The sequence below is a fragment of the Nilaparvata lugens genome, unplaced genomic scaffold (assembly GCF_014356525.2).
Source record: "Nilaparvata lugens isolate BPH unplaced genomic scaffold, ASM1435652v1 scaffold3636, whole genome shotgun sequence".
Classification (NCBI taxonomy): Eukaryota; Metazoa; Arthropoda; class Insecta; order Hemiptera; family Delphacidae; genus Nilaparvata; species Nilaparvata lugens.
The window spans coordinates 5,491-30,583 of NW_024090439.1; the positions used below are offsets into that span (position 1 = coordinate 5,491).

General features: G+C 36.0%; 2 protein-coding genes across 3 annotated transcripts; both read left to right on the top strand.

Annotated features, from left to right (window-relative positions):
- Positions 1-1,236: 1,236 nt before the first annotated feature.
- LOC111050004 lies at positions 1,237-13,654 on the top strand (the record flags this gene model as incomplete). Of its 2 annotated transcripts, none has more annotated exon segments than XM_039444213.1 (3): positions 1,237-1,503; positions 8,710-8,893; positions 11,231-13,654. In XM_039444213.1, coding segments are annotated over 3 exon segments (498 nt in total). In that variant the 3' UTR covers positions 11,287-13,654.
- An 8,269-nt stretch (positions 13,655-21,923) lies between these two features.
- On the top strand, positions 21,924-22,325 carry LOC120355620. The gene has a single exon (XM_039444211.1). It carries the CDS (start codon positions 21,924-21,926, stop codon positions 22,323-22,325), a length of 402 nt encoding a protein of 133 aa, XP_039300145.1.
- Positions 22,326-25,093: the final 2,768 nt, after the last annotated feature.

Here is a 25,093-nt window from a genome sequence, read left to right on the forward strand (position 1 = left end):
TTTAATAGTATAGGATTTGGTAGTATTTGAACGAGAGTAGCGAGTTCTTACTGATGACAACAGCCATGATCCGTTGTCCGTTCGTGGGTTTGTTTGTTTGACGATTACTTACGATTGCTTCCATAAATCAACTTCGAATTTTCAACACAAATTCTTTGAAACTACATGTCCTTTACTGTATCAATACTAAAGTGCGAGATAAATTACTTTTAACACGGCTCTTTCTCGAAGACGGAGAGGTCCGATGCTCTATCCTCCACTAATCACTCCCACTACCTAGCAGCATTCTCCTTCTTTTGTGTCTGAGTGAGAGAGCTTTGTAACGCGACGCGGCAACACTCCCCACCATCCTGCTATACTGGTCAGCAGGTATATTGGTTTGTGTATGATACAGAGATGTTTTCATCACAAGAACATGAATCAAAATGACACGGCGCATCCAATTGTGCGCAGGATGTCCGTCTGTGTCTATACTACAAACTGTGGAGGGAGAAATGGGTTTCTCCTCTTCATGTTAAAATTAATTTATCTCGCACTTTAGTGTTCGACATACCGACAATATGATACAGTATCATCTTAACTTGATACACAACACCATAATTTGATACTAAACAGGATAGAGCTATCTGCTTTGTGGAATGATAGACAAGGATAGCAACACTAATGTTAATCAAATACTACCATTAAAACGTGAACCTCACTATAACAAGAATTAGTGTTCGACATACCGACAATATGATACAGTATCATATTAACTTGATACACAACACCATAATTTGGTACAAAACAGGATAGAGATATCTGCTTTGTGGAATGATAGACAAGGATAGCAACACCAATGTTAATCAAATACTACCATTAAAACGTGAACCTCACTATAACAAGAATTAGTGTTCGACATACCGAAAATATGATACAGTATCATCTTAACTTGATACACAACACCATAATTTGGTACAAAACAGGATAGAGATATCTGCTTTGTGGAATGATAGACAAGGATAGCAACACCAATTTTAATCAAATACTGCCATTACAACTTCAAATAAATTCTACAAACCATGGCATATCTTCTGGTGCTTTCTTCCATCTACGATCTATTTATTCCACAAATTCCTCAACTTGAATAAATATGGTCTACAATTTCCAACTAATAATATATAATCCGATAACTGAGATAATATATAACTCTACAATTTGAATTCAATTTAAATAACTGAACTTCTTATTTTTTAGGTCCCCAAAATGGCCACCACACGAGGTCTACAACATCTCTCCATTCTTCTGTTACTTCTAGTCTCGGCCAATGGCCTAGCCCTGGGGGGCACAGACAGGGGCGGCTCCCACAGGGGCGCTGTGTCAAGGGGGGCTGGCGACCAGTCCCCCCTGGATTTAGGGGGCGAATTAGTGGGCACCAACAGCCAGGAACAGCTGATTATGGACGAGAGAGAGGCCGAAGTCAGGGAGGCTCTGTTGAGAGAGTATGAGGCCATGCAGCAACAGGTATGTGGCAAACTATTCTCAATTAATTTATACAATACCGGGGGACCGAATGGGAAGCATGAAAAAATTATTATGAAAGAAGAAATTATAATATATAATTTATAGTTCATACAGAAATGTTCTATCTAATCACAGTGAATTGAGACCAATTCCCAGAGGAATGCAAAAATTTATCTAACAAAGGCTTAGTTGCACAAAAGCCTGGAATTAATAAGGATTAAAATTCAACCAGCCCTAAGTACCTGATTGAATGATTACAAAAGTTCAATAGCTGAGTCATAATTTTATCTCAGTCCCCACACATGCACTCGCTCACTCACTTCAATCATCAACAGACGACGAAATTATCATCTGTTTTTCCAAGGATGAATAATTATTATCCTTTTCATGTCCTTCAGCGAGTTTTCCCAGGGATGAGACCTAGTGCAATCGAATTTTTTTATCATAAACCTACTATGTTCCAAATTTCGTGAAAATCGTTACAGCCGCTTTTGATTATCATTTATATTATAAAAATAACCAGATATTATAAAAAAATATAAACAGACATATAGAAATTGCTCACTCAATATAATAGGATAAAGAATAAAAATTGAATTTGAGTTTGATGAGTAAGTTTTCTTATAACACCTTTATGATCAGGATAGTTATTCTTCTTCTCCTTCTCATCAATATCATTTTTCTCCTCCTCCTCCTTCTCCTCCTCCTCCTTCTTCTTCTCCTCCTCCTTCTTCTTCTTCTTCTTCTTCTTCATCGTCTTCTTCTCCACCACCTCCTCCACCACCTCCTCCTCCTCCTTCTTCTTCTCCTCCTTCTTCTTCTTCATCGTCTTCTTCTCCACCACCTCCTCCTCCTCCTTCTTCTTCTCCTCCTTCTTCTTCTTCATCGTCTTCTTCTCCACCATCTCCTTCTCCTCCTTCTTCTTCTCCTCCTTCTTCTTCTTCATCGTCTTCTTCTCCACCACCTCCTCCACCACCTCATCTTCCTTCTCCTCCTTCTTCTTCTTCTCCTCCTCCTTCTCCTCCTCCTCCTTCTTCTTCTCCTCCTTCTTCTTCTTCTTCATCGTCTTCTTCTCCACCAACTCCTCCACTACCTCACCTTCCTACTCCTCCTCCTCCTTCTTCTTCTCCTCCTCCTCCTCCTCCTCCTCCTCCTCCTTCTTCTTCTTCTTCTTCTCCATCGTCTTCTTCTCCTCCTCCTCCTCCTCCTCCTCCTTCTTCTCCTCCTTCAATTTTGTACAATTACCTCATACAGTGTTTTGTCATAGAGATGTCTCTTGTAAAAAGATAATATCTTATACTATAAAGGCTTTCCTCGTAAGACTCATAAAAAATATATTCCAATGGATTTATACTGCCAATAACAAAGCAACGAAATAAAGTAACAACGTAGCTAGTAACTTCTTGGGAAGAAGCAGGATTTAAGATGAAATACTGTAATTTCTAATGTGATATTACTGAAAGAAGACCCTAACAATAGATCAAGAAGCGATAAAATGCCTACATTGAACAAGTCTATGGTGAGGTCCACGTTATAATGGCAGTAAAGTAAGATAGTGGAACAGCGTTGCTGATTCTCTGCCTTGCCACTGCCTTCCATAGAAGATAGCTGTTACCCTATGATATAACTCTACAATTTGATAATTCAATTTTAATAACTAATTAAACTGAATTTCTTTTCGCACAGGTCCCCAAAATGGCCACCACACGAGGTCTCCAACATCTCTCCATTCTTCTGTTACTTCTAGTCTCGGCCAATAGCCTAGCCTTGGGGGGCACAGACAGGGGCGGCTCCCACAGGGACGCTGTGTCAAGGGGGGCTGGCGACCAGACCCCCCTGGATTTGGGGGGTGAATTAGTGGGCAGCAACAGCCAGGAACAGCTGATTATGGACGAGAGAGAGGCCGAAGTCAGGGAGGCTCTGCTGAGAGAGTATGAGGCCATGCAGCAACAGGTATGTAGCAAACTATTCTCAATTAATTTATACAATATCGGGGGACCGAGTGGAAAGCATGAAAAAAATTATTATGGAAGAAGAAATTATAATATATAATTTATAGTTCATACAGAAATGTTCTATCTAATCACAGTGAATTGAGATCAATTCCCAGAGGAATGCAAAAATTTCTCTAACAAAGGCTTAGTTGCACAAAAGCCTGGAATTAATAAAGATTAAAATTCAACCAGCCCTAAGTACCTGATTGAATGATTACAAAAGTTCAATAGCTGAGTCATAATTTTATTTTTATCTCAGTCTCACACATATGCACTCGCTCACTCACTTCAATCATCAACAGACGACGAAATTATCATCTGTTTTTCCAAGGATGAATAATTATTATCCTTTTCATGTCCTCCAGCGAGTTTTCCCAGGGATGAGACCTAGTGCAATCGAATTTTTATATCATAAACCTACTATGTTCCAAATTTCGTGAAAATCGTTAGAGCCGCTTTTGAGATCCGTTGAACATAAATAACCAGATAGTATCTGGTTTTTTATATTATCATTTATATTATAAAAATAACCAGATATTATAAAAATATAAACAGACATACAGAAATTGCTCACTCAATATAATAGGATAAAGAATAAAAATTGAATTTGAGTTAGATGAGTGAGTTTTCTTATAACACCTTTATGATCAGGATAGTTATTCTTCTTCTCCTTCTCATCAATATCATTATTCTCCTCCTCCTTCTTCTTCTCCTCCTCCTTCTCCTCCTTCTTCTTCTCCTCCTCCTCCTTCTTTTTCTTCTTCATAGTCTTCTTCTCCACCACCTCCTCCACCACCTCCTCCTTCTTCTTCACCATCAATTTTGTACAATTACGCCATACACTGTTTTGTGAAAGAGATGACTCTTGTAAAAAATATATTATCTCATACTATAAAGGCTTTCCTCGTAAAACTCAAGAAAAATATATTCCAATGGATTTATACTGCCAATAACAAAGCAACGAAATAAATTAACAACGTAGCTAGTAACTTCTTGGGAAGAAACAGGATTTAAGATGAAATACTGTAATTTCTAATGTGATATTACTGAAAGAAGACCCTAACAATAGATCAAGAAGCGATAAAATGCCTACAATGAACAAGTCTATAGTGAGGTCCACGTTATAATGGCAGTAAAATAATATAGAGGAACAGCGTTGCTGATTCTCTGCCTTGCCACTGCCTTCCATAGAAGATAGCTGTTACCGATATATCTGATGGATAACTGTATTAATGTATTAACTGTTCATTCTTGTTGATAAAAATAATAATTGATATTTTACAAATTTTTTGTTGGATAATTATACCTCTAGAACAATTTGAAAACGATCGAGCAACGTTGCGGAGGTGGAGAAGAATAGAGCTATCTGCTTTGTGAAATGATAGACAAGGATAGCAACACCACTGTTAATGAAATACTGTCATTATAAAGTGGACCTCACTATGGAACAAGAAAAACCGAAACATGATACAGTATCAACACAAAAAATGATACAGTATCATCTCAATTTGATACATTCGCTACCTGCTTACCATGTTACCTGCATTTGATACCTACCAATGTTAATCAAAACGTGGACCTCACTATAGAACAAGAACAACCACTACATGATACAGTATCAACACAATATGATACAGTATCAACTCAATTTGATACATTTGCTACCGTCTTCGTGGAATGATAGACAATGATAGCAACACCAATGTCAATCAAATACTGTCATTAAAACGTGGACCTCACTATAGAACAAGAACAACCAAAACACGATACAGTATCAACACAATATGATACAGAATGAACACAATATGATACAGTATCAACTCAATTTGATACATTTGCTACCTGCTTCGTGGAATGATAGACAATGATAGCAACACCAATGTTAATCAAAACGTGGACCTCACTATAGAACAAGAACAACCACTACATGATACAGTATCAACACAATATGATACATTGTCAACTCAATTTGATACATTCGCTATCTACTTTGTGGAATGATAGACAAGGATTGCAACACCAATGTCAATCAAATACTGCAACTATATCGTGGACCTCACTATAGAACAAGAACAAACACTACATGATACAGTATCAACACAATATGATACAGTATCAACTCAATTTGATACATTCGCTATCTGATTTGTGGAATGATAGACAATGATAGCAACACCAATGTCAATCAAATACTGCAACTATATCGTGGACCTCACTATAGAACAAGAGCAACCAAAACATGATACAGTATCAACTCAATATGATACAGTATCAACACCACATGATACAGTATCAACACAACATGATACAGTATCAACTCAATTAGATACATTTGCTATCTTCTTTGTGGAATGATAGACAAGGATAGCAACACCAATGTCAATGAAATACTGCTATTATAGTAGGTATTATATTATTTTAGTACCTATGCAACATACAGTATAATGAAGGAACAGGTTAGGCAACCCGCATTACATGGTCACTATACTTTTTAAAGCTGCGAAGGGGCAAGATAGGCAACACTTCATACACCAAAAAAAACTCACTCAGAAAATTAATAATCTTTAGTAAAAGTTCAACGTTATAATGACAGTATTTGATTAACATTGGTGTTGCTATCCTTGTCTATCATTCCACGAAGAAGAGAGCGTTATCCTTCCCTACCTCCGCAACGTTTCCTGATCGTTTCTCAGAAATGTAGAAATATAATTGATTAACAAATTATTCAATCTCAATGATGAAAATTTATTATTATAATTTTTCTCGACGAATAAAATATGATTTATCATTTTTAACCGTCTGGCAGTCGCGCTGTTGTAAAAAGTACAACAGTGTCATTTTTTTGCTGCACAAAACTATTGAATAGTGTGGTGTCAGTGAATGAGTCACCTACGCATTCCAAAACTTTCCCCCCATCACTCCACTGAGTTGCAGTATCAACCGAGCAATGGTTCAGTCTTAAGGTGCCATTTAGTCGCCACAGTGCATAAGATAGGGAAAGACTGTATACGGGGACTGAACGAACCAATAACACAGAATTGATGGCTTAGCTTTGTGTACTTTATTGGGCTATGAAATGTGATTCATCCAAATGTTCATAGGCGTAAAATAATCCAAGAAGATGGGAATAGTATATTTCGCACCTAGGGCCGAAAATGAGACTTTTCTGGCTCGAAATCGGTTTTCAAGTCCGAGGCCGTAGTCCGAGGACTAGAAAAGATTGAGAGCCAGAAACACATTTTTGCCCATGGTGAGAACGTTATTTTTCGCCACACAGAAAAATAAACAATATAAATATGAGCATAATTTATTGTTTATTAGGCACTTCCGAAAGCGAAGGAAGGTCATAGCTCTAGCAAATCTGAGGTAATCTGAATATCAGGAAATTGTCCAAGTATTTTTATTTTTTATTCTGGTTTGTCTAAATAACCTAAAAGATTATGTTCAATTATGTAAGAGGTTGAGTTTATACATTTTATTCTTCCAATTGACAATAAGATGATTTTATTATAAATGTTTTGATTCTTGAATAATAAACACAAATAATGAAAAAATTTTTGATCAGCTGTTTTAGCACTGAAATTTGGCCAATCTGAATGTCAACGTCAACAATGCTTGTTGTCGTTGACTTCGGAAGTTTAGGTTGGAAGTTCTATCCTACTCTGAAAATCGAATTTGAATAATTTATAATATATAAATCTATTCATCCAAATAAAATGAATTCAACTCTAGAAGCATAAACTGATTCCGTTTCATAAACCATTTTGTAAACACGTTCACATCAAATCAGAATCAGCTGACTTCAAGGTTATTTTACAGCCCTAGGGCCGTAAAACTTTTACCGGCCTGGTCAGAAAACAATCATTTTCGGCCTCCATATGACGCACGAAAACCAGCTCATTACATCCAAATGGGGCGAAATAGTATATTTCGCACCTAGAGCAGAAAATGAGATTTTTCCAGCTCGAAATCGGGTTTCAAGTCCGAGGCCGTAGGCCGAGGACTAGAAAAGATTGAGAGCTGGAAAAACATTTTTGCCCGTGGTGCGAACGATATTTTTCGCCACACTACAGGTATTGCTGACAAAATAAATAAAGAATACAAAATAAAGAATACTCGTTAAGCTATCGTACCTATCTCTTGATTTTAGTGGTAGAAGATTTGCAGTCAGGATTTCAGATTCTTTTAAAATTTCACTTGGAATACCACAGTCATCTTCAAGCATTTTTGAAAATTCGGAATGCACTAATCAACAATAAATAATTGAATAAAACTGGTTGCGAAGCGAATTAGTTTGATTCGAAACTGGAACTAAAATCATGGCGACTTCAGCTTATTATGAAAGTGGACACTCGCCCGATCTAGCGGATGACTTATTAATAATAATTAGCGCGTTGTTTCCAGCCATAAGCGGCTGGAAAGAGACAACTTTCTGGCCTAGACCGGAAAAGAAACCCTTTCTGACGTCGTCTGCAAACAAGGTCTTTCAGATCTACGTAGGGACTGGAAAACAGCTGCTTTCTGTGCAGTGTGGCGAAAAAGTAATTATATAATTAATTAATATGTTTTGACAGCAAACAGAGTACATAATACTTGGAAAATTGGATGTTGTAAAAAATACAACACGCGACTGCTCGTGTGATTGAGTAGGGCGCGACTACCGGAATATTTACAAGAATGAACAATTGATATTACTCCAGCTATCCTATATAGAAGGCAGTGGCATGGCAGAGAAGCGACAACACTGTCCTATCTTTCACTGTCTTTGTAACATGAACATCACTATGGACACCTCTTGTCATGTAGACCCCACAACATGAACCATGGACTTGGAACTGTTTCCTCTCCTGAACAACAATTATTTCCTTCCCTGAAGAACTTTTAACTTTCCTATACTCACACTTAGGCGACTCAGGTGGAGAAGAGACTGGACTCTAGTGGAGAGCATGTGTTTCCAAATGGCGACACTCAGACCAGTCGATTCTAGTCTCCGCGACGTCACCATTTGCAAACACATGCTCTCGACTAGAGTCCAGTCTCTTCTCCACCTCAGTCGCCCAAGTGTCAGTTGAGCCTTATCCCTTTTCCTAAAGAACTACAGTTTCCCCTTCTATCGCCTGAATTAATGTCATACTAAAATCTGTGTAATGTTATATTATTTTTGATTAAATTATCTTTAAATTTTTATTTATGATTTTTTGACTAAACGCAGGAACGCAACGCGGCCTACCTAGCCCTGCTTCTAGACAAGTTGCGCTCGCTGCCGCTAGTTGCGCAGACTGCCGCCGTGGCGCCACCGTCGCCTCCCCAACAGGAACAGCTGATGATGCCTGTGGCTGCCCCCCTACAGCAACACCAGTACTACCGCAATCAGCCCGAGGAGAAGAAAAGCAATTGTGAGTAGAAAAACTGAATATTTTCTCTAAATCATCAATTAAAACAAGTATCTCAATTTTTTTGGTATCGAATGGGCACGTTGAACAGTCGGTCCCGGCTGAAGTAAGGCTGAAGCAATAATTGTGAGTAGAGGAAACGAGTGAGCACGTTGAACAGTCGGTCCTGTAGCAATTGTGAGTAGAAAAAGTGAATATGTTTTCCTATAAGTCATCAATTAAAACAAATATCTCAAGTTTTTTGATAAGCTGTGTCATCGAATGGGCACGTTGAACGGTCAGTCCCGGCTGAAGTAATAATTATTGTGAGTAGAAAAAGTAGATATTTTTTCTAAATCATCAATATTGAAACAAATATCTTGAGTTTTTTGATAACCGAATGGGCACGTTCAATAGTCGGTTCCGGCTGAAGTTAGGCTGAAGCAGTTGTGAGTGGAAAAAGTGAATATTTTTTCCAAATCATCAACTAAAACAAATAATATCTTGAGTTTTCTGATAACCTGAGTTATCGAATGGGCACGTTGGACGGTCGGTCCCGGCTGAAGTAAGGCTGAAGCAATTGTGTGTAGAAAAAGTGATTATTTTTTCTAAATCATCAACTAGAACAATCACTTTAGTTTTTAGATAACCGAATGGGCACATTGAACAGTCAGTCCCGGCTTAAGTAAGGGCTATTGATGGATGGCATTCAGCACTTCCCCTTCAAACTGAGACGAAGAAGTGAGGACTTTGAATTTGATTATTGGAAGGAATCGAAAGTATTCGTCGAACATACACACCCCCAACGCACAACGACTTGAGGCTCTAGTCACCAGTGAGAACTCGCTACGCTCGTTCAACTTTACTGATTCCCAGTATTTTGCGTACTATTTGATCAAGCTTTCAGGCCTGGTTGCACAAAAGCCGGTTGAATTTTAACCGTGATTAATTTCACGAGAGCAAATCAAAGAAGGCGTTTTTGAAAAGGCGACTTCTCTGATTGCTTCTCGTGGAATTAATCACGGTTAAATTTAACCAGCACTTGATGTATTATTTTCATTGTTCATGACTAATTCTCTCTCTTTTTTGTTTGTTTCAGACATCAGTTATTGTCACTTCAAAATCTGCAACATGGGAAAACGGAAATGGAACTAGAAGCTACAATAAATTACATAAGTTTTGAATAAATAATATCTCGCTATCAAATCAAAAATTGAAATCATATTCACAAAAATTGAAGCATTTGTCAACAATAATCTATTGTGAAAATGACAAATGTTTTCGAAAAAAAATACAATCATTATGTTAGTTGTTGGGTGATTTATTCCCGGGGAAAATAAAAGTTTTTCATAAGAAATGAATGTAAACAGAATAGTTTGCCAAGAGATTCAAATTTTCCGATAAAAATACAATACTGTATCAATACAATCTTTCCACTGATTTTTCTATGAAATCAGATATTCTTCATTAATTTTCTTTCTAATTTCACTAAATGTCTCATAAAAGAAAAAACATCCAAATTCCCCCTACACGATATTATGTTTGTGATTATTGCATTTATTTTCTCCCAAATAACTTGGAAAAATTCTATGTCTCATAAAAAATAGCCATTCAAATTCCCACATACAAATTCTGGATTGATCAGATTTCTTCAATCTTGTATCTAATGCTTCGTAAAGTTTTTTCTTCTTTGGCCCGGTTGCAAAAAGGCCGGTTAAATTTTAACCCTGATTAATTTCACAAGAACCAATCAGAGAAACCGTCTTTTAAAACAAAACCTTCGCTGAATGGTCCTCGTGGAATTAATCACGGTTAAAATTTAACCGGCTCTTGTGCAACCGGCTCATTTACTATAAAATCGAGTGTCAAAACTTTATCTAGTTCCATAATAATAATTAAGGCCTATTCCGCACATATATTCTAAATTATTTTCTCCCAAGATTTATTTTTGTTGATAGAGTTGTCGTTCAATAGTGGGTGAAATACCCACTTCACTGTAGAACAAGAAAAACAACAATATGATACAGTATCATCTCAACTTGATACACAACACCATAATTCAATACAAAACAGGATAGAGCTATCTGCTTTGTTGAATGACAGACAAGGATAGCAACACCAATGTTAATCAAACACACTGCCATTATAACGTGGACCTCACTACAGACGATCAGGGAAGAGAGAGACAGAAAGTTTGAGGGATTCGCTTGACACTACTCTTGTCCTTGTCGTTGCTGGAGAAGTGTATTAACAGTGTTCATTCATGAAAATGTTCAAATCACATTTACTTTCTTATACTGAATGATTTCTATAATCTTTCTTATAGGTGATTAATGCTCTATCTTTTTTCATTTGTTTCAGACATCAGCTATTGTCACTTCAAAATCTGCAACATGGGAAAACGGAAATGGAACTAGAAGCTACAATAAAATACATAAGTTTTGAATAAATAATATCTCGCTATCAAATCAAAAATTGAAATCAAATTCACAAAAATTGGAGCATTTGTCAACAATAATCTATTGTGAAAATGACAAATGTTTTCGAAAAAAAAATACAATCATTATGTGAGTTGTTGGGTGATTTATTCCCGGGGAAATTAATGTTTTTCATAAGAAATGAGTGTAAAAAGAAGAGTTTGCCAAGAGATTCAAATTTTCCGATAAAAATACAATACTGTATCAATATAATCTTTCCACTGATTTTTCTATGAAATCAGATATTCTTCATTAATTTTCTTTCAAATAATTTGGGAAAATTCAATGTCTCATAAAAGAGAAAACATCCAAATTCCCACTACACGATATGTTTGTAATTATTTCATTTATTTTCTCCCAAATAACTTGGAAAAATTCTATGTCTCATGAAAAAATGCCATTCAAATTCCCACATACAAATTCTGGATTGATCAGATGTCTCCAATCTTGTATCTAATGCTTCATAAAGCTTTCTCTTCTTTGGCCCGGTTGCAAAAAGGCCGGTTAAATTTCAACCCTGATTAATTTCACAAGAACCAATCAGAGAAACCGTCTTTAAAAAAAAACCTTCGCTGAATGGTCCTCGTGGAATTAATCATGGTTAAAATTTAACCGGCTCTTGTGCAACCAGCTCATTTACTATAAAATCGAATGTCAAAACTTTATCTAGTTCCATAATAATAATTAAGGCCTATTCCGCACATATATTCTAAATTATTTACTCCCAAGATTTATTTTTGTTGATAGAGTTGTCGTTCAATAGTGGGTAAAATACCCACTTCATTGTAGAGATCACAACACTTTAAAATGAACAATACATTGAAACAAATTAGAGAGAATCCTATGGACTTAAATAAAAATACTAAGAAATTGTCGATGATCCTATAGACTTGTTCACATATTTCGGGAATCCCAGAACAGTTTCTAAAATAACAGTAAGCTCACCGGAGAAATAATGGAAGTAGGGAGGTTGAGCCGGTTCTGGAACCACCGGCGATAAGCAGCCTAACCTAACCTAACCTAATTAGGCTGCTCATCGCTGGTGGTCCCAGAATCCCCTTATTATTACTACTAATGGAAAATTCTATACACTTGTTTCTATCATTGGAAATTCTCAGAGCTATGTTCAAATTCCAGCTATTTTTTCAACAAAAAAAAATCATACAAACAAATCCTCAAAAAACTACAAAATTCTTTACACTTTTTTCCATTATTGGAAATTTTCTACGTTCAAATTCCAGCAATTTCTTCAACAGAATCACCCAACCAAATCCTAAAAAAACCCAAAAAACACAGAAAACAACAGTATATAACATGTAAGATTCATAGGTTTAACAGCTTTCTAGTGGTTGAACTATGAGATAAAACCAGTAATTCACAAAAAGTTAATTATTTATTGATTATTTTAAGTAACAGAATCTTTCAATTTAGTTCCTTGTTTGGGTAGTGCCTAGCAGTAGAGAGCATAGTTTATTAGTTTAGTAAATTATATCTATTTATAAACATTTTTGATTATTATTTACACAAATATTATGTAAGTTTAAACTTCTATGTGCTGGTTGCACAAAAGCAGATTAAATTTTAACCGTGATTAATTTCACGAAACCATTAGGAAAAGCTGTCTTCAAAAACGCCTTCTCTGACTTGTTCTCGTAAAGTTAATCACGGTTAGAATTTAACAACCTTTTGTACAACCGGGCCTTTAAGTTTAACTTGATTAGTTTTTTGAAACCCTGATTTCCAATGGATTTCTATTCTCCAGAAAGCAAATACCATTGTTTCTTATGGAAGTGTTCACACAACTGCAGTCTGCTTATGTGTGAATACTCCCATAAGAATCAATGTAATATTCTTTCTCCACTGGGCAGAACAGTAGTTCATTGTAAAGTATGGTTTCAGTTAGTTCACTACTTTGCTTTATTTATATTATAATAATATATTTTTGTAGTTGATTTTTTAGTATTTAGTACATGTATCCTGTGTATTAACAGTTGTTATAATTTTGGGATGAATCAGCATGTGATTGATCATCTATTTGCTATGAAAATTCATATTTCGTTTAAAATTATATCGGGGAAGAAATAATTGAATTATTCATTATTTCAGAACAATTTACCAAATTGAAGTTATAATTTTGTCAGGAAACATTTCAATCTATAAGTATTGCAGCAATTTTCAAAGAAATTCAACATTCGTGAACCTATTTATTAACAATCTCAAATGGGAGAATCTCGTTGAATTATCAAATTTGCTACAACGTAATGAGCCTCTGTAAATAAAAAATTGAATAAACGTTGAATTTTAACGGCAATTCTAATTTATTCATGTATCCTTTTCTTAGCTTATGATCGTCTTTCACTTTTTGTAACACCTGATTCAAGTGGTCTACAAAACATGTGAAGCCTAAGCCACAGAGAAAAGATAGCATAAGAAGATATCCCGTTGTTCATCTTCCAAATTTTTTCTCAGATTACTGTGGACTACTACAGTCTATTATTAGTGTGTTGTTGGGAGTGTAAGAGTGTAAGAGGGCACAGTATGAGAGACTACCAGCGTCACATAGCTTCACCAAAAACAACTACTAGGACTATCGGCTTCAGTTAACACTCACATTTGCAACATAGACACCCTATACACTGTCTATTATTAGTGTGTTGTTGGGAGTGTAAGAGTGTAAGAAGGGCACAGTATGAGAGACTACCAGCGTCACATAGCTTCACCAAAAACAACTACTAGGACTATCGGCTTCAGTTAACACTCACATTTGCAACATAGACACCCTATACACTGTCTATTATTAGTGTGTTGTTGGGAGTGTAAGAGTGTAAGAAGGGCACAGTATGAGAGACTACCAGCGTCACATAGCTTCACCAAAAACAACTACTAGGACTATCGGCTTCAGTTAACACTCACATTTGCAACATAGACACCCTATACACTGTCTATTATTAGTGTGTTGTTGGGAGTGTAAGAGTGTAAGAAGGGCACAGTATGAGAGACTACCAGCGTCACATAGCTTCACCAAAAACAACTACTAGGACTATCGGCTCCAGTTAACACTCACATTATTTTGCAACATAACGGTCCTTTACCGTGGCATATCACCTTAAATGATACAGTATCAACACAAAATGATACAGTACGATGTCAACTTGATACACAACATCATAGTTTGATACAAAACTTACAAACTTTGAATGAAATCTATAAACCATGGAATATTTTCTTTGTGATTCATTTTGAGTATAAAATCAACCTTCAAAATTCGAAATTTTAAATCATCATTTCTGGACCGAAAATCAAGTGACGAAGCAGTGTGTGACTATATAACCTTATCTTTTGGACAACATTAACATTTTATCAAAATTTTTGGAGAGAAATAGTACAGGCTTAGCCTAGTTTTTCCTCCAATGTCATAATTGTATTTTATACAATAAATAAATAAAATAAACAAAATTTTGACAATTTTTTTGAGCCTGAATCGACTATAATATCCAATATTCAATGAGCTTCACAGTAACCTTTACATATTATTGGAAATACGTGAAAATTATAATAGACGGGAGATACCTTTCAAGTTCCAGGGGACTTCAAAATGTCATCGAAACTTAAATTAAGTCCAACTCGGATGCAAAGTTGTTGAAGGACTTGATTTGCGAGGGAGGACTTAGAAGTGCTTACTTGCATATACATCTAATTAGCCTATAACAATCTAATGAGATTTGTCGAATGATAGACAAGGATAGCAACACCAATGTTAATCAAATACTGTCATTATAACGTGGACCTCACTATAGCAATTAGTGTTCGACAATATGATACAGTATCATCTCAACTTGATACAAATCAATTTGGTACAAAGCAGGATAGAGCTATCTGCTTTGTTGAATGATAGACAAGGATAGCAACACCAATGTTAATCAAATACTGTCATTAAAACATGGACCTCACTATAGCAATTAGTGTTCGACAATATGATACAGTATCATTTCAAATTGATACATAACACCATAATTTGATACAAAACAGGATAGAGCTTTTTGCTTTGTCGGATGATAGACAAGGATAGTAACACCTACGTACCGACAATATGATACAGTATCAACACAATGTGATACAGTATAAACCCAACTTGACACACAACACCATAATTTGATACAAAACCAGATAGAGCTATCTGCTGTCTCGAATGATAGACAAGGATAGCAACACTAATATTAATCAAATACTGCCATTAAAACGTGGACTTCACTATAGCAATTAGTGTTCGACAATATGATACAGTATCATTTCAACTTTATACTCAACACCATAATTTGATACATAACAAGATAGAGCTATCTACTTTGTCTGAAGATAGACAAAGATAGCAACACCAACGTACCGACAATATGATACAGTATCAACACAATGTGATACAGTATAATCCCAACTTGACACACAACACCATAATTTGATACAAAACCAGATAGACCAATCTGCTGTGTCGAATGATAGACAAGGATAGCAACACCATTGCTAATCAAACACTGCCATTATAACGTGGACCTCACTATAGCGATTAGTGTTCGACAATATGATACAGTATCATCTCAACATGATACACAACACCATAATTTGATACAAAACAGGATAGAGCTATCTGCTTTGTCGAATGATAGACAAGGATAGCAACACCAATGTTAATCAAATACTGCCATTATAACGTGGACCTCACTATAGCAATTAGTGTTTGACAATATGATACAGTATCATCTCAACATGATACACAACACCATAATTTGATACAAAACCAGATAGAGCTATCTGCTTTGTTGAATGACAGACAAGGATAGCAACACCAATGTTAATCAAATACTGTCATTATAACATGGACCTCACTATAGCAATTAGTGTTTGACAATATGATACAGTATCATCTCAACTTGATACACAACACCATAATTTGATACAAAACAGGATAGAGCTATCTGCTTTGTTGAATGATAGACAAGGATAGCAACACCAATGTTAATCAAATACTGCCATTATAACGTGGACCTCACTATAGCAATTATTGTTCGACAATATGATACAGTATCATCTCAAATTGATACACAACACCATAATTTGATACAAAACCGGATAGAGCTTTTTGCTTTGTCGGATGATAGACAAGGATAGTAACACCTACGTACCGACAATATGATACAGTATCAACACAATGTGATACAGTATAAACCCAACTTGACACACAACACCATAATTTGATACAAAACCAGATAGAGCTATCTGCTGTCTCGAATGATAGACAAGGATAGCAACACTAATATTAATCAAATACTGCCATTAAAACGTGGACTTCACTATAGCAATTAGTGTTCGACAATATGATACAGTATCATTTCAACTTTATACTCAACACCATAATTTGATACATAACAAGATAGAGCTATCTACTTTGTCTGAAGATAGACAAAGATAGCAACACCAACGTACCGACAATATGATACAGTATCAACACAATGTGATACAGTATAATCCCAACTTGACACACAACACCATAATTTGATACAAAACCAGATAGACCAATCTGCTGTGTCGAATGATAGACAAGGATAGCAACACCATTGCTAATCAAACACTGCCATTATAACGTGGACCTCACTATAGCAATTAGTGTTCGACAATATGATACAGTATCATCTCAACATGATACACAACACCATAATTTGATACAAAACAGGATAGAGCTATCTGCTTTGTCGAATGATAGACAAGGATAGCAACACCAATGTTAATCAAATACTGCCATTATAACGTGGACCTCACTATAGCAATTAGTGTTTGACAATATGATACAGTATCATCTCAACATGATACACAACACCATAATTTGATACAAAACAGGATAGAGCTATCTGCTTTGTGGAATGATAGACAAGGATAGCAACACCAATGTTAATCAAATACTGCCATTAAAACGTGGACCTCACTATAGCAATTAGTGTTCGACAATATGATACAGTATCATTTAAAATTGATACATTAAACCATAATTTGATATAAAACAGGAGAGAGCTATCTGCTTTGGGAATGATAGACAAGGATAGCAACACCAATGTTAATCAAATACTGTAATTAAAACGTGGACCTTACTATAGCAATTAGTGTTCGACAATATGATACAGTATCATTTCAACATGATACTCAACACCATAATTTGATACAAAACCGGATAGAGCTATCTGCTTTGTCGGATGATAGACAAGGATAGCAACACCTACGTACCGACAATATGATACAGTATCAACACAATGTGATACAGTATAATCTCAACTTGACACACAACACCATAATTTGATACAAAACCAGATAGAGCTATCTTCTGTGTCGAATGATAGACAAGGATAGCAACACCAATGTTAATCAAACACTGCCATTATAACGTGGACCTCACTATAATAAGCTATATTTTTAGAAGACCTTATTACCACCTTATAAGGGTTTAATCATATACCATATCAGATATTAGAAACTAGGGATGGGTATCGATACATCGATGTTTAAAAACATGTTTAAAAACATCGATGTTTCAACATCTAACATCGATGTTTTTAACATCGATGTTTACTGGTCGATGGTTTTCACTTATCGATGTTAAGGTAAAAAAACATCGATGTTTTGTCTTTCGATACCCATCCCTATTAGAAACCACATCACTAAGATCCAGTTATACCATAATATCACGTCTATTAAATATCATCAGAAGGCTTCTGACTGAAGCTTAACATCAAATCCTAATCCTATCTATAATCATCCTACATCTTGATGCGAAGATGACAAGTCTGATCCTCTGTTAAAACTAACCGATAACGCCTTTAATCCTTCGTTAACTAACAGTTAGTCAATCCTAATTAACCGCGAGTAAATCCATAGACTAAACAATTGTCATCTTAATCCCTGGTTAACTAACCGATCGTTAGTTGGAATCAAGTGTTTCCGGAAATGTTACCAACAGATGTCACCTTAATCCTCAGTTAATTGAATGAAAAAGACTAAGAAATTGTCAAAAACCAAAGATTTATTGATACTTAGAAAGACCGGTTTCGGTTATTACACCATTGTCAATCTATATATATAAAAGCGAAATGGCACTCACTCACTGATTGACTGACTGACTGACTGACTCACTCACTCACTCGCATAACTAAAAATCTACCGGACCAAAAACGTTCAAATTTGGTAGGTATGTTCAGTTGGCCCTTTAGAGGCGCACTAGGAAATCTTTTGGCAATATTATAACTGTAAGGGTTGTTTTTAAGGGTTTAAAGTTTGTCTTTCAGCATGTATATTCTTCTTCTCCCAATCTCTTAATTATAATTGAAATTTCCATATCATATGTTACTATAGAACTATAATCTAGATAGAGTACCTCTTCGAAACAGTTGTTAACTGGCAACTAAATTAATAATTTTGTCAGGTTGGCATTAAGATGAGTTGACTTTGTTAGGTTGGCATCAAGTTGAAGATTTAAATGCATTTATCGCGGAAAAATTGATTGAGCACTGCTACTTCAATCCTGGGAATATTATATTACTAGCAGTCAGGCTCGCTTCGCTCGTCATATCCGTTTAGCCAGCCGTTTAGTCTGGACCCCCGACTGGATTGTCCTAACATATGATAAAAATGCCCAAATGAAAAATGCAAGCGAGCGAAGCGAGCCTGCTGATCTCATTCTTGAACGATCCAGTCGGTGGTCCAGGGGGCGGAGCCCCCTGGCTAGACGGATATGGCGAGCGAAGCGAGCCTGTCGGCTAGTGATATATATTTCGGCGAGGTGGGACCTTCCCGTAAGATACTCCCCACAAATAAAAGACATACAAATTAACTTTTTATTGAAAAAATTTCAGAAAAAACGAAGCAACAAACCTTTTAAAATATATTCTATTGAAGACAGGGTCATCCATATATTTTCCCATTCTTTGTATAGGAGGTTAGGAGAACACTTTAATATTGTTTCAACTTATATGATATTTCATCATATTTATATTAAAAATGATATACAATATTCCCTTTCCATCCTGATACCTTCCTTCAACTTTTATATACGTTACATCATTCGAAACATCTTTCAAAATCCTTTTAAGGCACCTGGAAAAAATCAAACATTTCAGATTAATATTACAATTTTTATAGATGGAAATTACTGAGATATTGCAATTATTCAAATGCTAATGATTTAATTATTATTATTAAACAAAAATCCAAATTAATTGCTGTAAATCACCCCGAAGACTTCTGCTACTGCAAATATTGACAACAGGGTAAACAGCTAGATGGAAATTCGATGAGCGTTACCATTCAAAAATTATTTGTCAGCCCGGGAATCAAACCCAGTACCTCCAAATTAATTGCTGTAAATCACCCCGAATACTTCTGCTACTGCAAATATTGATAACAGGGTAAACAGCTAGATGGAAGTTCGATGAGTGCTACTATTCAAAAATTATTTGCCAGCCCGGGAATGACAAATAATTTTTGTATAGTAGCGCTCATCGAATTTCCATCTAGCTGTTTACCCTGTTGTCAATATTTGCAGTAGCAGAAGTCTTCGGGTTGATTTACAGCAATTGATTTGGAGGTACTGGGTTCGATTCCCGGGCTGACAAATAATTTTTGAAAAGTAGCGCTCATCGAATTTCCATCTACCTGTTTACCCTGTTGTCAATATTTGCAATAACAGAAATCTTCGGGGTGAATTACAGAATTCAATATGGATTTTCGTTTAATTTATAGCAATTTTTATTTCTGGGAGTATCTTAAGGTATGGGAGTATGTTTGGAGGATGTATAAGATGATCTTCGGAAATAGGCGTTAGATGATGGAGACGCAAGGCTGTCGAAAGAGAGGAGTGGAGAGGCATTCTAGAGGAGGCCAACGCTCTGTAGCGCCATGGAGTGAGTAAGTATCTTATGGTGGATTCAGGCTCAACTCACACTTAGGCGACTCAGGTGGAGAAGAGACTGGACTCTAGTGGAGAGCATGTGTTTCCAAATGGTGACACTCAGACCAGTCGATTCTAGTCTCCGCGACGTCACCATTTCAAAACACATGCTCTCCACTATAGTGGGGTCCACGTTATAATGACAGTATTTGATCAACTTTGGTTTTGCTATCCTTGTCTATCATTTGACAAAGCCGGTGGTACTATCCTTTTCTAGGTCCACAACGATGACAATTATGTTTTTGACAGTGTAGAAATATAATTAATTAATGCAGAGAATCAGCATCGCTATTATTCTATCTTCATTCACTGCCATTATAAGGTGGACTACACTATAGAGTCGAGTCTCTTCTCCACCAGAGTCTCGTAGGTGTGAGTTATTCTTATCCAGCTATTAATTCTTTATTATATCTTACAACTAGTACATCACTGAAATAAAGATATGAAGAGAAAAATGAGGTAACATACATAGAGCCGGTTGCACAATTGCCGGTTAAATTTCAATCGTGATCAATTCCACAAGAGCTGATCAGAGAAGCTGTCTATTCAAAAACGCCTTCTCTAATTGGTGCTAGTGGAATAAACCACGATTAAAATTTGACCAACTTTTGTGTTGCCAAGCATCTTGGAAGCACTATTTTATTGAGCTCTAGGCTTGGATGTGATAAAGGGCAGAAAGAGGAGATGGCTGGGACATTGGATGAGACGGCAGTGCTTGTTGGTGGATGCCATGGAGGGGACCATTCCGGGAATAAGAGGAAGAGGGAGAAGAAGATAGAAAATGTAGGACGACATCAAGGAGGGGATGAGCTACTATGCAACGAAGCGACTGGCAGAGAATAGAAGAGAGTGGAGGGCTGCTGCCATATAGAAGGACCTGCTTACGAGCAGAAAACTACAGACAGACAGACTAGGCTCACTAGCAGCATAGAACCATTGGAATACTGAGATTGTATTACAAAGTTTATGAGAGGGGCTTTCATTAAAATTTATATGGAAGTTCTACACATTACTAGTTTGACAAATAGTGTCTTAGGGATGATGGACATAATAAAGCATAGTACAAAATAGGTTTAGGCACAGTTAGACAAAATCTTGTGAAATTTTAATCATAATTTTAAATTCCATGAGAACCAATCAAATATGTAAAAGAAGAACAAGTAGAAGTAAAGTCGGAAATCATCAGCTCCGTCCTGTGTATGTTCAAGCACTTATCTATGCGGATGACATTGCATTGATATCAACAAACAAAAGAGACCTTCAGAATTCTGTCACGGAATGGTGTAGTGCAATAAGAGACAAGGGAATGATAGTAAATACAGATAAGAGTAAGGTAATGGTGATATCTAAGATGCAGGGAAATGCAGAAATGGAAATAAAGTGGAATGGAAAATCTATGGAAAGAGTGAATAACTTTGAATATTTGGGAACGGTCATTTCCACAGATGGAAAGGTTGATGAAGAAATCAATAATAGGGTAAGGAAAGCTAACCAGGTATACTACCAAATAAGCAGGACACTACTTGGGAAAAGAGAGATAAGCCAGGGAACAAAAATGAAAATCGATCAAGCAGTTTTTAAGACCATCCTAATGTATGGAACAGAATGCCTGACACTCCTAGATAAGCATGAAAGTAGAATTACCTCCTCAGAAATGGGATATTTAAGAAAAGTCGTTGGAAAGACAAGGAGAGACAGAGTGAGAAATGGAGTGATCAGAGATACTCTAAAGGAGGAAGAGCTGATCATTTCTGTCCAACGAAAAGCTTTAGGTTGGTATGGACATGTCACACGAATGAGTGAGGAAAGAAAAGCAAGGATGGTAATAGAAGCAAGACCGGAGGGACGTCGAGGCAGGGGACGACCACGGATGGAATGGAGCGAGTATGTGGCGAGTATCGCGGCTGGAAAGGGAAAGACAATGACGGACGTTAGGAGGATGGCCCACGATAGAGTGCAATATAAGAAATGGCTGGAGGCACCCGACGCTTAGCGGCATAAGGGAAAGGAAAAGAAGAAGAAGAAGAAGAGAACCAATCAGGGATGAGGATACTAAAAAAAGGCATTGATGATATTCTACACGAAATTATCTTCAACCTAGAGGAATCAAAAGACAAACAGCGGAGTAGTGAGAGTTCAAAGATATTGAGGCAGACAAGAGTGGATGTCAAACATTCAAGTTTACTTGAAAGCGGTTGATCTAACATGAAAATTGATGAGGATTCGAGAAAAAGACTTCAATATTCTTCACAAAATGAGCTCCAACCTAGAGGAATCAAACGACAAACAGCGGAGTAGTGAGATTTCAAAGATATTGGGGGCAGACAAGAGTGGATGTCAAACATTCAAGTTTACTTGAAAGCGGTTGATCTAACATGAAAATTGATAAGGAAACCAGAGGAAGGCTTCAATATTTTTCATAAAATGAGCTCCGACCTAGAGGAATCAAACGACAAACAGCGGAGTTAGCAGTGAGATTTCAAAGATATTGGGGGCAGACAAGAGTGGACGTCGAACATTCAAGTTTACTTGAAAGCGGTTGATCTAACATGAAAATTGATAAGGAAACCAGAGGAAGGCTTCAATATTTTTCACAAAATGAGCTTCAACCGAGTTTAATCAAACGATATATAGCGGAGATGTGGAAGTTCAAAGATCATGAGGCAGACAAGAGTGGATGTCAAACATTCACCTCAAGTTTACTTGAAAGCGGTTGATTTAACATGAAAATTGATAAGGAAACCAGAGGAAGGCTTCAATATTCTTTACAAAATGAGTAAGAGATAAAAGAACTACAAACAGCGGAGTTGTCAGAGTTCAAAGATATCATCCATTAATCTACAATGAGAATGGAATTTTCAAATTGATATTTGAAAAAATATCATGTTTGATTAAAAAATTTGGGGTTTTTCATCGTTAATTCATATGACCTTATTTTAAAATGAAACTATATACTATAGAATTCATCATCAGTGTATTGAGATTCACAATGGCAGTTAAAATGATTGGACGGCACAGTTGCCACGTTTTTTCTACTACCGCCTACTTTTGTAGATAGCTATGATATACGTCACCCTGGTATATCTGATCCTCATCCATCCTTTTCATTTCATTTCATAATTTCTTTATTCATTAATTTGTACAATGTATACAATGAATAGTGTCATAAATATATATATATATATATATATATATATATATATTTGATTAGAAACAATTAATAATAAAATACATAACAGATAAAACATCTACAGAATACAACAATACAAACATACAATACAATTCAACTCATAGGAGCTGATTTCATTCATTCAAATATTCTTCGATATAATAAAGAGCTCTTCCAGTTAAATATCTCTTTAATTCCAATTTGAATTTACATCATTATCACTAAGATAAGTTTTTTCTAATTGATCTAATATAACTAACGATTCTTGTTGATAATGATTCTAAAAATATATTTTAATCACCAAGAAACTGAATCCTTCCATGATTTGATATAAAATTTTCATAATTGACATAAATATCTTGTTAATTATATCTCAACATTTTTGAAAGACGATCTGGCAACGTAGAAAAGGATAACACTAACTGCTTTGTGGATGATAGACAAGGATAGCAACACCAATGTTAATCAAATACTACCATTATAACGTGAACCTCACTATAGCAATAATATATATTTTTGTGTTCGACAATATGATACAGTATCATCTCAACTTGATACACAACACCATAATTTGATACAGAACAGAATAGAGCTACCTGCTTTGTGGGATGATAGACAAGGATAGCAACACCAATGTTAATCAAATAGAGTCATTATAACGTGGACCTCACTATAGAGCATAATACAACTAAGTGCTTTAAACTTGAAGTTCCAGCAAATAAACCTACCATTTCAGGTGACTTCCGAACCACCGGCGATGATTTGGGGGGGGGCATTTTGTGCCCCCCAGTGGCCTCCCAACACCCCTTATAGCCACCCCTAACCTCCAAAAAAAAACTGAAAATGATGCCAGCTTACATCTATGATTGAAAGGATGAAACCTATCCCCTCAAACATAGAGTGGACCTACAGTTTTAGGTGGAATCCGAACCACCCCTGAAACACAAACAAAAAATTATTGGAAACTGAGTAATTCAATTGATGGGCTACAATTGGGAAAACATATTCATGATTATATTGGGTATTATATCAAGGGAGACTTCAGCCTGTCATACTCCAAGTATTCAGTTTACCCTGAATATTCAGATTTCCATCTAGCTGTTTACACTGTTGTCAATATTTGCAGTAGCAGAAGGCTTCGGGGTGAATTACAGCATTTAATTTAGATTTTCGTTTAGTAATAATGATTTATTCAGTTACTTTTCGTCACATGCACTTTTAATAGACCTGTACACAGCACTGCAGTTTCTTGTTGAATCCACAATATGAATTCTTTCTGAACAAATTTTATTCAACTAAATTTCTCCATGATGTAAAGAAGGTCTCTTATGAAATCAAATTCTCCATCCACCGTATTCTAATATGGCTACATGGAAGTTCATAATTTGAGTAATTTACAAGTAATTCTATGTAATTTTGTAATTATAATTGTATGTAATATTGTAATTTATCTAATATTTTGTGTAATTGATGTTGTAGTTTTAGTTTTTTTGGGAAATAAACATTTTATTTATTTATTTTATTCAATTGAATGGTGATAGTAATAAAACTACTTTTACTACAATCAGTAGTAAAGTAATTCTATGTCATTG